We start from the raw sequence: 13,243 nt of genomic DNA, 5'->3' as shown, positions 1-13,243 counted from the left end.
TCTTTAAAATTGCCTGTGGCAACAAGATGCGGATCGATACTTGGTTGTTTAGAAAGAGTGTTAGAAAACAAATGTTCTTTACAACAACTAGTTATAACTGAAGAAATTGGACAAAAGTTTAGTCCACAAGTAAAAAAAAACTGTTTGGATGAAGATATATTTTGGATAAAAATTGAAAAAGTGTGCAATATTCTTCGTCCAATTGTTATGTGGATTCATAGGCTCGAAGGAGACCATATTCACCTATCTAAAGTAACCAATGCATTTCACAGTCTTCAAAAAATTTTGAAATAGAAGTCCCAAAGCTCCCCGTTTTGAAAAATGAGGAGGTCAAAATACATAACTTCCTTAAGGAGAGAAAGGAAAAAGTGGTGTCAGCTGCACATTATGCTGCAAATATATTAGATCCCAAATTTCAGGGAGATGTTTTAAGCAGAGAAGAAGATTCAAAAGGTAAAAAAAAACACATTAATATTAAGCTTTTTAATTTATCAAATAATAAATTCATTGCTTGAATATGATTTCATTGATTTTAATGTATTTTTTAGGAATTGACTTTATTCATTGGTTGGCAGAAAATAACCGGAACTTTCAGGATATTACCCAAAATATCTTGGTTGAGTTAGAACAATACATGGGGAAGACCAACTACTTTGAACAAGCCTATCTATTTATTCATAGAAATCATTGAAAACTATCACATTAGCTATTTTAACTTTGCCACTGTCTTCGGCTCCCACTGAAAGAACTTTCAGCAAGTATTCTTTCCTGCACACAAAAAAAAGAAATCGATTAACCACTGAGAGGGAGGGAAAATTGGCATTTGTTGCTTCAAATATTAATTTAGAAACAAAATTAAAGAATCAAAGTATAAGCTTAAATACTGGCCAGCCAAACACCTCTACCAATTTAATGGAACCAAAATAAAAAAAAATAAAACTCACTACCAAATCTGGGGCTGAAATTAATACCATTGAAGATGATTCTTCTGAGTCTGAGGAGTCTGAATTTGATTTAACGGAAATTCTGAGTGATTTAAAATCAAGCGAGAGCGAGGAGGGAGAGGATAGTTCAGAGGAGAGTTCCTAAATAGGTTGTTTGAAAGTTTAACTTAATAAATCAAATTTCATCAAATTTCAGACCCATAGCCCTGCTTCTGCTGAAAGATTGGTAAAAAACTAGGATGATGGAATTTCTAAAACGGCATAATGTTCTTAACCATCAGCAATTTGAATTCCGGACGAAACTGGGTACATCTGATGCTATTTTCAATTTTTTTGGAGAGTCTGTACATGGGGTTGAACGCTGGGGAGAGTGCGGCGGCGGTGTTCTGTGACTTATCTAAGGCGTTTGACTGTGTAAGTCACAGAATACTGCTACAGAAGCTAGAAACCTATGGATTCAGAGGAGTTGCTCTCGACTGGTTTCGTTCTTACCTATCTGGAAGAACACAAAGGGTATTCTTTGACAATGATATGTCATCCCGTCTGGATATGGACGCTGGTGTACCCCAGGGTTCTGTTCTTGGACCAATATTGTTCCTGCTATATGTCAATGATATCTCTCAAATTCCAATTAGGGGCAAATTTAATATCTTTGCGGATGATACAACATTACTTTGGCATGACACTGACACCAAGAGATTAAGGAATATCGTTGATGAAGATTTAATTCTTGTAAAGTCATGGTGTGAATCTAATAGATTAACTTTTAATATTTCTAAAACTGATATTTTAACTTTTAAATGTAACCTTGGAACTGTCACTTTGCAAAATGAAACAATAAGTTCTTCTGAAACATGCAAATTTTTGGGCCTGACGATTGATAAGCAATTAAAATTTGAAAATCATATCTCCTCTTTATTAGGGAAGTTATCATCCAACTGTTATGCTATTAGAGTAATAACACATTCTCTGGGACTTGATGTGGCCAAAATTGCCTACCATGCTATTATAGAGTCTTATCTGAGATACGGTATTGTGTTTTGGGGTGTGTGCTCGCAGTATTTGTTCAGCTCTCTATTTATTTTGCAAAAAATACGCTATATGTAGCCCCTTTAGGCCATTATTTTTATAACACTCTGTCCTGACATTGCCATGCCTTTTTATTTTAGAGACTGTTTGTCTTATCCACAAAAAATATCGCCATCAGCTTGGCCCCCCCTCCTCAGGTTACAATCTCCGAACAACCTTCTCTTTACCTCTGCCTATCCCAAAAAGTGAGCAGATTCGCATTTTACACTTTGGACCTGTAACTTCACTCCATAATTTATTTTAGTTTAATAAATAGTTTGAAAAAATTTGGAGTATTATTGTTTTCCTTCTTTTTAAGAAGAAGGGGTTTAAAGTGAAGTATAATACATATAATACCACCCCGGTATTATTCATATAAGTCCTCTTTTGTGTACGGGGGCAGAAGGCTTTTTAACCACCTACCCCTTTAGACGAGTTTTTAAATACAATTTTTTGACAGTGAAGAGTTTTGCGCAGCGTAATGTGAATTCTTACTACCCTTTCTTTGGGTGTGTTCTATATTCTATGTATGTAAGAATTGTTAAAATTTTTATATTTTTGTAAAAGATTATGTTGTCAACTATCTTTAAGATTTTATATAATGCTTTGTTAACAACAGATGATGTTATGTAACAATAAAGCTATTTTTGACTTTTTTTTGACTTTAAATAGAACATGCTTGAGGAACGTTTTCGAAAAATAAATTCTCGAGCATTTTACAACACTACTTACGAGGATTTTATTTTTGTACACAAAAATAAAGAAGAAAATACAGAGGACAAGCTTAAGCCTTGAAAAAGAAATTAGTTTATATTTATTATCTTTAAACAATAACACTTTTAAAGATTTAGAAGTTATGTCCTATAATTCTTCATCTAAACTCACTTCACCCGACATTTTGATCCTAGAGATAATCCTTGACTAATTTAACCCTCAAATTCAATCCTTGTAAAACAGGGCTGTACTAAATAAAAAAACAACGCTTTCTTTCAGACCAGATCAACTGATCACAACACCTTATGTTTCTTTTATCATGTTCTTTAGCATGGTTTAGTGTTTAACAGTTGGCGAATCATGATTTGAAAATTTCTGAACATACTGAACATTTAATTTTTATTATTACTTTGTTCGGATCAGGATATCCTAACTCTAGTTCTTTCAGATGACAATATTGAAACCTGTTCTTCTGAACAAACAAATTGTGATCTTAAAATCATGATTCGATTTAGTTACAAAAGAAAACGGCTATAGTCTATCATTTGATCATAATAAACGTAGCTATTAACTAATTTGACCAAAGGATACACAATAAGACTCACAATATGTTTAATTAGTGAGTCATTTATTCATACCAATAGGATGTTTATTTTAGGAATAAAGGAAAAAAGGCTGACTCTTGCATGACCTCCTGCATGCCAATATGTTGATTTATTTACCAAACATTGTCTAACAGGAAATTCCTAATAGTAAGACAACTTATGCTTAATTATACAAAGCAGAAAAACTAAAAACTACATACTTTAGTGTCATTAAATAGGTCCATGCTGTGTAAAATATTGAACTAATTAATTAATTTAAGTTTCAATAAAAAAAGCTGGCTGCTTAGAATAGCACAGTGCCACAGAGATAAAAAAATTAAATCTTTGTGAAAGTAACTTGATCTCTTTGAGTCATTTCATTTTTATTTTATGATAAATATTTAAATTGGAAATATAGTTTTCTTCTATATACATAATAAAGTAAGAAATATACCCTAAAAGATCACTGGGGTCCACAAGTTTTTCCTGTAAAATCCAGTGAGATTCCTCAAAGCAACAAGCCAGAAATGTAGATGACTGCTCACCCACATTTAGTAATATAGGAATAATTTCCATAATCTTGTAATTAAATGATAACATTTTAGCTCTGGATTGTTTAGCATTAATCTTCTTATAATTCTGATGCCATAACAATAAAGTTTTCATAAAAGGCACATTATGTCCTAGGATTTTTGGAGGTTATTCCTGAGACATATATTGGGGCATATTGCTGGTATGCCTTTAAATTATGCGGAAAGTGGCAAGTTTATTAGAGAAACTCTGTGGCCACATTTACAAGCAAGAAATATAGACACTAATAGACACCCACAACTAATATTGAATAAAATAAAAACTAAACCCACAATCTTGTAATAATACTCTCGCTATTAATAATGATTTAATAGAAATGATTCAAAATGGAGCGCCGCACAAGCGGCAACGTCGCAAATAATGATCGTTCAAAAAAATGCCGCCCCAATTTCTATTTTGTATGCGAAAAATTTCCACAAATTTAAAACGTTTGACTGATTCAAGGCTCGAAAATGTTGCGCAACCATCTGCAGATAATTCCGCATTTAGTAAAGTGGCTTAAAAGGTAAATCCCTTAATAGTACAAAAAAAAATTACCGCCGAAAATCAATAGCGTGTTTGTGTGTGCACCCCGGGAAATTATTTTTGACATTTTAAATCTAGCTCGAGCGAGGATATCGACAAAAACGCTGATATTACGCGGGGATTTATTGTGAAATTCCCATTTTCCAGTTGAATTTATCCCAAATAATGGTTTAAATGGCGTGTAAACGTAAATAATAATTTTCGAAATTTAATAAGAAACAAAGAAACTTTGCCATAGCGACGCCATATTGAACCCGTACGGATCTCGATGCCACTTACCATATTTTTAATCTGGAAATATCTAGCTGGGGCTAAGCCATCCGCACATAAAATTACCACCAAAAGATAATTTAGACTCTAAGGAATATTTGGATACTTCACGCTAAGACGAAATCGTAACGTATATTCGATATTTTTAGCATTTTAACACTCACAAGGTCGAATCGCCCCTCGTAAACATGGCGACCGACACGAACGGTGGTGACGAAACTAAACGAAAAGTGCGTTCTTCGATACGAAACACGTCCACGTTGCCAAATATATGGAACGCGTTTTCTTTGAATTTATTAAAGCGCGCGCATTTACCGGCTTTATAACACAAAACCCGATAAATACCGTGATATATAAAACCATAAGAGCATTTAAACAAAAAGTCCTAACTAAATAATATATAAAAACAATTACAATCCTAATGTGGTAAAATAATGGTACTCAACAGTTACTAACATAAAATAATTAATTACCTGCTTAAAACACACGTCCATACTTAAAACCTTATAACTAAATCAATAAAAAATAATTTTTAAATTAATTCCATTAAAACATTGAGTAACAGGTTACTGGTGGGGACTTTTCAGAAAACTCCAAGAAATTCCGCGGGTATCGGCAAGGCCGCACGAAAATCGGCCAATGGAATCGCCAGAAACAGTGGAAGGAACTGTTTATGGGCGTGGGACCACAGGAAACAAAGTCCAAAAAACGGTTTTATTTAACCGCAATATTTTTTATTTCTATAATTTCAGTTTCAAAAAATTGAAATCTTTCGTTTTTGATATTTTATAAATTATCGGGCATCTATGGCATGACAATGATAAAATTATAGCAAAGGCCACCAGAGAAAAAAAAAAGAAGAGAGCGTTGACATTGACGTTTCGCATAACCTCAATTCGCGCTATCTGACAGCCACGAAAACAAGTTTGTTTTAGGTGAAAAAATACCGACAAACAGAGGCGAAATTTTTAAATATTGTGACGATGGCAACTTAAGGAAAGCCACTTGGGATATATCTCCAACATATATTAGATAGGTACAACCAACAGTTCATTCATTGAATTGATTTTATTGCTGCAAACAAAAGGGCAAAAATGGACCAGAAAGACAGCTTGTTAAGGAAATATATTACTATATTTTTAGTTGTAAGTGGTTATTGGTAAGTACTGACTGCCCCTTATCTTATAGGCCTTCAATTCCATACTTATCTTTGTTATATAAGTTCAAGACGTTATTTTTAAATTTATCATGTTTGCCCAACAAGGACTTGAGGACTTCTAATAATTTTATTCCTCTGTACAAGTAGTTTACTTGTCTCTTTGGTGAATTAAAGTGTAGTTGTCAAAAATGTTTGTACATGCAGGTCCTATTTTTCTTATAATAAACAAATTTATATTTTCTACTTATATGATCCATAATTGTTGTATTTATTTATTGATTGATGTTTAGAGTTAAAAGAATAAATCAATATCAAGTAAAAAAATGGTAAATATAAAAGATTTTTGTGAAAAGTAAAGATACAGACCATTATATAAATAGTACATGTATTCTAGTAAAGCTGGTGACCCTATATCTGTGTCTAACAAAGTGTTGTTTAATTAATAATGTAAAATGTTTTATTAACCCAAAAAAAATATATCCTGTTTTCACATGATATAAATCAGGCTTTAAAATGTTTTCACAAAAAACTATCAATGTTTTCCCACATTTATCGTAGGCCACATTTATTGAAAGGATTAAAAATAATGCACTTACAACATCTTAAAATCTGAATTAAGATATTCATCAAAAGAATAAATGCATTGTGTAACCAGCCATCCTGGGGAAAAAATAAAATTAGGATTTGGGTCGTAAGATTCTTTATTTCGGTGCCTTTCCACTGCGAAACTTAAAATTAAACTTATGATTAATAGACAAATTTTAATTGAGTTTTACTCTCGAGACGAATGTTTACAAAAATTAATTATTCACACAGGGTAAAAGCCAGTTGACCAGAATGACAGTCGATCGATTGAACGGTTAAGATGACTTCAGCGATCACTCACATATTATAGGCAAATGTGATATTGGCCTGTAATTTTTTTTTCTCTCTTTTTAAAAATTGGCACCACTTTGAGAACAGGAAAAGTATTCTGTTTATTTCATGTAAGAGGATGTATGAGAATACACTATTAGAAATTATATAAAACTATATTAAATATGTTTCGAAGAAATAAGAGAACACCTAAATGTGAACTTTATAAGGAAAATATCCTACATGTAAAATTAATGTATGTTTTAAATGCTTGTTTTTTCGTATCGTCAGTGTCCAGGCAAAGTATTGTAAGCGACATTTTTTGCAAAATTGCGATATTGGTGTTTCCGGAATTGTCTAGGTGAGCTGCATCGACTTAGAAAAAACATCGTTAGCGCCAAAGGTCACAGAACGTCATAATTTAATTTTTTAAATTTACAATCGTATGCACGTTTAATATGTAAAATATCGTAAGCCTGTGTCGCTTACATTTTATTCGATAGCGAATCTCTTTAAACAGTTACTAAAAGATTCAGCATAAATATTGTAACCGCCCGTCCCTTACGACATTTTGTTTTTTTAATCGTTATGTTTCGCGCCAAAATTAGGGTATGAAATATCACAACCGCCCAAAATATTCATATAAATAAACGTATCCGCCTGTCGCTTATGATATTTTTGTTTTGTTTGTCATTATGTTTTGCGCCAACATTAGGGTATGAAATATCGCAACCGCCCAAATATTTGTAGAAATAAACGTATCCGCCAGTCGCTTACGATATATTGGAAATCGTGGTATATCAGACACGTTGGTTCTCGTCGGATGTTAAATAATCGTAACGACCAAACTAATCAGTTTTTAAACCCTCCTCGTGGAAAGCGGACGTGTTTTTAGTGTGTTTTGTTGTTATACTGTTATTTATTTATCCTAAAAATGTCTAGGGGCTTACGGTGTCTGAATCTCTTCAAGGAATTTGTGTATTAATATAAAAGTAAAGAAGCTGTTGAAACCCTGAAATTGCGACTCACAAACGAAGAGTTTTCCGACGGAACAACAATGTTTCAAAAGGTACGTTATTTTTAAATTAAATTCGCGTAATAATGATAAATTAGAAAAATTAATTAACTAAATTAATGTTATTCAATTAACAAACGGTGCCATTTTATTATTGTAAATAATAATAAATTTTTAGACGTTGGCGGTACTCCCACAAACAAAGGGAGACGAATCTAAAGATGCTCCAGACCCCATGACTATTCTTGACAATGTTTTTTTTGAGGTAAGCAACTGAAAACTCCAACCATAATACGTCGTATGCACAATCTTATAAAGTAGAAAAAACGGAAAACAAAATTTGATTTTTTTAGCAAAATCCAGAATTATCCTTTCAACCCAAGCCTGATCAAGAAATTATTGTTAATAAATTAGCGGGACATGAAGCTACGGTACATTCACAAACAAACGGAGACGAACCTAAAAATGATCCAGAAACAATTATGACCTACACTATTCTCGAAAATGTTATTGACAGTGTTATTTCTGAGGTAACTGTGAGAACTCCACTCTAACAGGACGTATGCAAAATCCAACAAACATTGACCATTTTTTAGCAAAATCCAGAGTTATCTCTGCAACCCAAAGGTGATCAAGAAGTTATTATCAATGAACCATTAGCAGGAGGAGCCGCTGAAACTACCGACCTTGATAAAGACAACATCCCTATTATTATTATACAACCAAATGGAACAGTTGTTTCTAATGAGGAAAATAGTATTGCCATGAATTCATTCAGTGTTGCGGTAGGTAAGGATAAAGCTAGACACATCAAACACGTTATGTGTGTTTCTTTTAATAATTGCTTTATTATTATTAAATTTCAGCTAACCTCAATATTACTGGTGTATCAAACCTTGACTTCCTGATGAACGAAAGTGTTCTGGAACCATCTTGCAATGAAACAATAAGTGCTAAAATTATGACGTTTCCATTCGATAATAATAGTTTAAGTATAGAAAGTTATAATCCCCAGTCTAAGGTAACTTCTTCTGGTACATACATTCTTTGCTAAGATTAACACTAATAAATTATTTCCTAATCAATACTAAACTACAGTCAGGACATTTTTCTTTTAGCAAACAGTGACAACTCTTCAGAACAATAAATCCACAGATGATAAACAAGAAATGGCTATGAATCTTGACAGAGAAGATAATGATAAAAATGAAGAAGACATTAGTTCAGGAGATCAAAGCAGTGATCAGGCTAGCACTGGTTTGTCCAAATATAAAATCAAAAAACCAAATAAAAGGCTAGAAAAAAAGAAACTAAAGAGTTCTGGTGTAAATAAAGCAGTAAAGCCGATTCCATGTGCTGGGAAAAAATGTCAGAATAATTGTAAATCAGTAAGTGAAACTGACAGAAAGCAAATATTTAATGCCTATTATGAACTTGAGACCTATGAAGAAAAGAAAAGTTGGCTAATTCAATGTATGAAGCAAAAAGAAATAGGAAGAAAACGTACCAAGAATAATAATTCCAAGCGACAAAGAAACTATAGAATATAACTTAACAGTATAAGGAGAACAAAAAAGAGTTTGTCAGCAGTTCATACTAAAAACCCTGGATGTCAGTCAAATGTCTTTGCGACAAACCATAAACAATATTTCTAAGACAGGAATGATTAAAAAAGACTCGCGAGGTCGCTGTGCACCAAAAAATAAGACATCTGAGCAATCTATTAAACATGTCAATGATTTTATTAATAAAATACCAGTGGTGCCATCCCGCTTTCTGAAATTGAAAATTTTTCAAATCTATACAGATTGTATAAGGAAGATTGTAAAATGCAAAAAATGGATCCAGTGAGCAGAGCAACGTTTTTAAAGATTTTTAAAGGTTACAATCTAGGCATTCATGTAAAAAAAAAGATAAATGCAGTCTTTGTGAAAGGGTCCTAAGTACAGGCGAAAAAAATGTAGAAGCAGCAGATTTAGAAAACTATCTGCGTCATAGAGAAGAGATAAAAAAAACAGTCGTGATAAATTTAAAAAAGATCAAGAAAATTGCGATCCAAATTTCATGTGTGCATCTTTTGATCTGCACAAGGTGTTAACTACGCCACACGGAAACAGTATACTTTTATATTATGCTCGTAAATTAGCTGTTTACAATTTCACGGTATATGAAAGTATAACAAAAAACGGTTTTTGTTTCCTGTAGAATGAGACTTTGGGAAAAAAAGGTTCAAACGAAGTTTGCACTGCCCTACAAAAATACCTTGAACTTTTGGATCAACGTATTTCTCCTGAAATATCCGAACGTTCCGCGATAATTGCAGTGGACAAAATAAAAACAAACAAGTTTTGGCAATGATTAACACATTTCTTAAAATATCTATTCACATAAAAAAATCACATTAAACTATCTAATTGCCGGCCATACATACATGCCTGTTGATTCTATGCATTCCACTATAGAATCATTTATATAAAAAAAAATCAATTATGCACCTTCAATGTGGAAATCTGCTATAAGTCTTGCAAGGCACACACCCGGACCATATTTCGTCAATTTATTGAACTATGACAATTTTCTGAACTATTCAACCATTGCAAAAGGGGTTTCTAATTTTTCCCAGTATGTTGAAGACACAGAAACTACTGAACAACCTGAATCAATTTTAAAGAAAAAACGAACTAAAACTAGAAGCAAAAAACCTAAATTAGTCAAAGGTAAGCCCCTTCAAATTTCCAAAATTCGGGTAGTAAAAATAGAAGCAGTAAATCCAAAATACATGACAGTTCAGTATATAGTTATTTGCAAGGGTTAGCCAATAAAAAGCACTTTACTATTAAAAATGAAAGAAAGCCCCTTAATAAATGCTACACTTCCCTACTGCCGATATCGGCGGCTAAATACAAAGATCTCAGCAAAATATGTTTGCAGTCAGCTATTCCAAAGGACTATCACACCGAATTCATTAGTCTGCCACATTCGCAGGACATTATAGACGTATTACCGGACGCAGATGAAGAGGACGAAGGCGTTTAATTTATTATTATTTTTTGAAATGTTTTGTTTAATGTTGCTGCTGTTACTGTCGTTTTTTTTTTAAATAAAGATACCATGACTGTAATAAAACCTAATTATTTTAATTTGGTGCTTACGATATTATAAAAATAATTCGCAAGTTATTTTGATACAAGCAACATTAAAAATATCCTAAGCTCCATGGAATTCCCAAAACGCATTTTTAAAATATCATAAGCGACCTTTATTTAACATAATATTAATAGTTTTTGGAAATTGGCTTTAAAATAATAAAACAATACCTCTTCCCCATACATCCTTCACAACAAAACAAAAATTCATTAAAAATAATGGAAAATAAACGTTTTTTGCGTTTCCTGTAAAATTACTAAAATAGCGCATAAGATATTTTGCCTGGACAGTGACGATATATCAAAAACTCTTGTTAGGAAACTATGTTGATCACTCATTTTCAACTAGGACTAATGCAGATCAAAACTTAAGAATACCCAATAGTATGACAAATTTGAATCTCAAATCAATTGACTACTTTGGTCCTAAGATCTATAATAATTTTCATTGTCCAATAAAAAAAAATATCCATAATTGTAAAATATCCCTTTTAGAAGGAATTTGTACTTTTTTAAAATATTATTCTGAATCAAATGTTGCTATTAATAAACCAATAAGAGACAATTAAAAAAAACTTGTTTCATAATAAAATCACCTTAACCTAATGGTTTTTCACCATAAAATCAATTTAAAAAAATGATTAAATGATAGAAAGTACTGCATTATAAGCAACAATATTTCAGGATAGTCTCAATATCAACAGTATTTATGAATAAAACCTTACTGAGTCACATAAAACTGGACGCCCCAATGTTCATAAACTTCAGCCAAACATTAGTGACAGCCCTTATATGTTACAGCTATAAAGTACTCAGTCGATTGTACCCAAATAAATTTAGATTTCCAGAGGCTGATATTTGGGATCCTAAAACAATTAAAACTGTAAGTTAAGCATATTTAGTTTGAAACAGTTATCAATAATGTTTTATAGATCTTTCCAGTCTCCTTGATGTTCACTATAATGATAGCCTCAAACAACTTGTGTTTAAAATATGTGTCTGTGGCATTTTATTATGTAGGCAGATCGTTAACAACCATTTTTAATGTTTTATTGACATATTTCATTTTGGGGGAGAGGACTTCGAAGAAATGTATGCTCTGTTGTGCAGTGATTATTATGGGATTTTGGCTTGGAGTGGACCAAGAAAATATTGCAGGTATATTAGTTTGCACCTTACTCTTTTTATAATAATTCATCACTTTTCAGGTAGTCTGTCTGTAGCTGGTACAATTTTTGGCATCATAGGATCATTTTCCTTATCACTTTTTTCGATCTTAACCAAAAAGGTGATGCCACATATTAACGGCGACATCTGGCTGCTGCAATATGCCAACAACATTTATGCCTCCATACTGTTCATTCCTCTTATAATATTTAGTGGTGAACTTTCTGTTTTATTTAGCTATCCAAGAATTAATGAACTATTTTTCTGGAGCATTTTAATTGGTGGAGGCTTGTGTGGGTTTTCCATAGGGTTTTTCACCTCATTACAGATAAAAGTAAGTCGAGTAAGAGTAAGTAAGAAGGTGCTTTAAAATGAACTTTTACAGTATACTTCAGCACTGACCCACAACATTTCTGGCACAGCAAAAGCTTGCGCCCAAACAGTATTGGCGACGTATTGGTATCAAGAGACGAAAAGTTTACTATGGTGGTTTTCGAATTTTATAATTTTGGCTGCCAGCGGTGCCTATGCCAGGATTAAGCAGCTGGATATGGAGAGGAAACACAATCAGGGCCCAGCATACACCAAAGTTTAATTTTAAGTGAAAGAAATTTATATTTTAATGTAATATATTTATAGTTTTAAGGGTTATAGACTTTCGCCATTCTATCCGGAAATATCCTAGCCAAATGGCCGGTCCGTTTATTTTGAAAAAAAGGCAAAATATTTAGAAAACAGACGAAAATATTTAGGTGATTTTTCAACGACAGGTGTGACGTGCTTTTCAACGAGGTAATAAAAACCATTTGCACTTACGTCAGACGGGTCTTTACGCTTAGAATAAACAATTTTTGTGAATATAGCTTGGGAACTATTAAGCCCACCTACGATATATTTTTCTTATATCCACTGAATGTGGGAATTAGATTTGCATAAATTTTGTGGGATATCGGTTGAACGTTAAGCCTTAATTAGTTTGTACTAGTAATTAAATTGGATTGAAAAACTATTGTTTTTTTCCAGGCAGTTGAAGTCATGGTTCTTAAAGAACTAAAAAATGACTTCAACTGTCTGGAATGTATGAAAATGAGCTCTAATGCCTGCAGAAGCTCAAATTATTTAAAATATTTACCTGTGAGGGTAAGTATTTAATAAAAATAATCGAAAAGGGTAAACTTAGTAAAAAAGTGGTTAAACTTAGAACA

The 13,243-nt window shown here is 32.6% G+C and overlaps 3 protein-coding genes across 12 annotated transcripts in view; 2 read left to right on the top strand and 1 right to left on the bottom strand.

Annotated features, from left to right (window-relative positions):
* LOC126746443 (helicase domino) overlaps window positions 1-4,924 on the bottom strand; it is a 93,725-nt gene extending 88,801 nt beyond the window's left edge. For all 9 annotated transcript variants that reach the window (XM_050454695.1, XM_050454697.1, XM_050454696.1 and 6 more), the window contains exon 1: window positions 4,706-4,924. The gene's annotated coding sequence lies outside the window, so the exon portion shown is untranslated. The remainder of the gene's footprint in view (window positions 1-4,705) is intronic.
* Window positions 4,925-5,492: 568 nt separating this feature from the next.
* LOC126746446 (GDP-fucose transporter 1) lies at window positions 5,493-12,687 on the top strand. Its single transcript, XM_050454702.1, has 5 exons — window positions 5,493-5,855; window positions 11,556-11,754; window positions 11,804-12,029; window positions 12,080-12,372; window positions 12,424-12,687. Exons 1-5 carry the CDS (start codon window positions 5,791-5,793, stop codon window positions 12,631-12,633), a joined length of 993 nt encoding a protein of 330 aa, XP_050310659.1. The 5' UTR covers window positions 5,493-5,790; the 3' UTR covers window positions 12,634-12,687.
* On the top strand, window positions 6,448-10,961 carry LOC126746445 (uncharacterized). 2 transcript variants are annotated; one of them, XM_050454701.1, is made up of 6 exons: window positions 6,448-7,779; window positions 7,904-7,990; window positions 8,079-8,255; window positions 8,322-8,514; window positions 8,592-8,746; window positions 8,844-10,961. In XM_050454701.1, the coding sequence occupies exons 1-6, from the start codon at window positions 7,768-7,770 to the stop codon at window positions 9,273-9,275; spliced, it is 1,056 nt and encodes a 351-aa protein (XP_050310658.1). In that variant the 5' UTR covers window positions 6,448-7,767; the 3' UTR covers window positions 9,276-10,961. The 2 variants fall into 2 exon arrangements, 1 of the variants encoding a protein (XP_050310658.1); XR_007663896.1 differs by having other exon boundaries at window positions 6,457-7,779; window positions 8,322-8,510; window positions 8,844-10,959.
* Window positions 12,688-13,243: the final 556 nt, after the last annotated feature.

This window comes from Anthonomus grandis, chromosome 17, assembly GCF_022605725.1.
Source record: "Anthonomus grandis grandis chromosome 17, icAntGran1.3, whole genome shotgun sequence".
Classification (NCBI taxonomy): Eukaryota; Metazoa; Arthropoda; class Insecta; order Coleoptera; family Curculionidae; genus Anthonomus; species Anthonomus grandis.
Note: the sequence above shows the minus strand (reverse complement) of the source record. Positions and strands in the feature narration are given on the sequence as shown.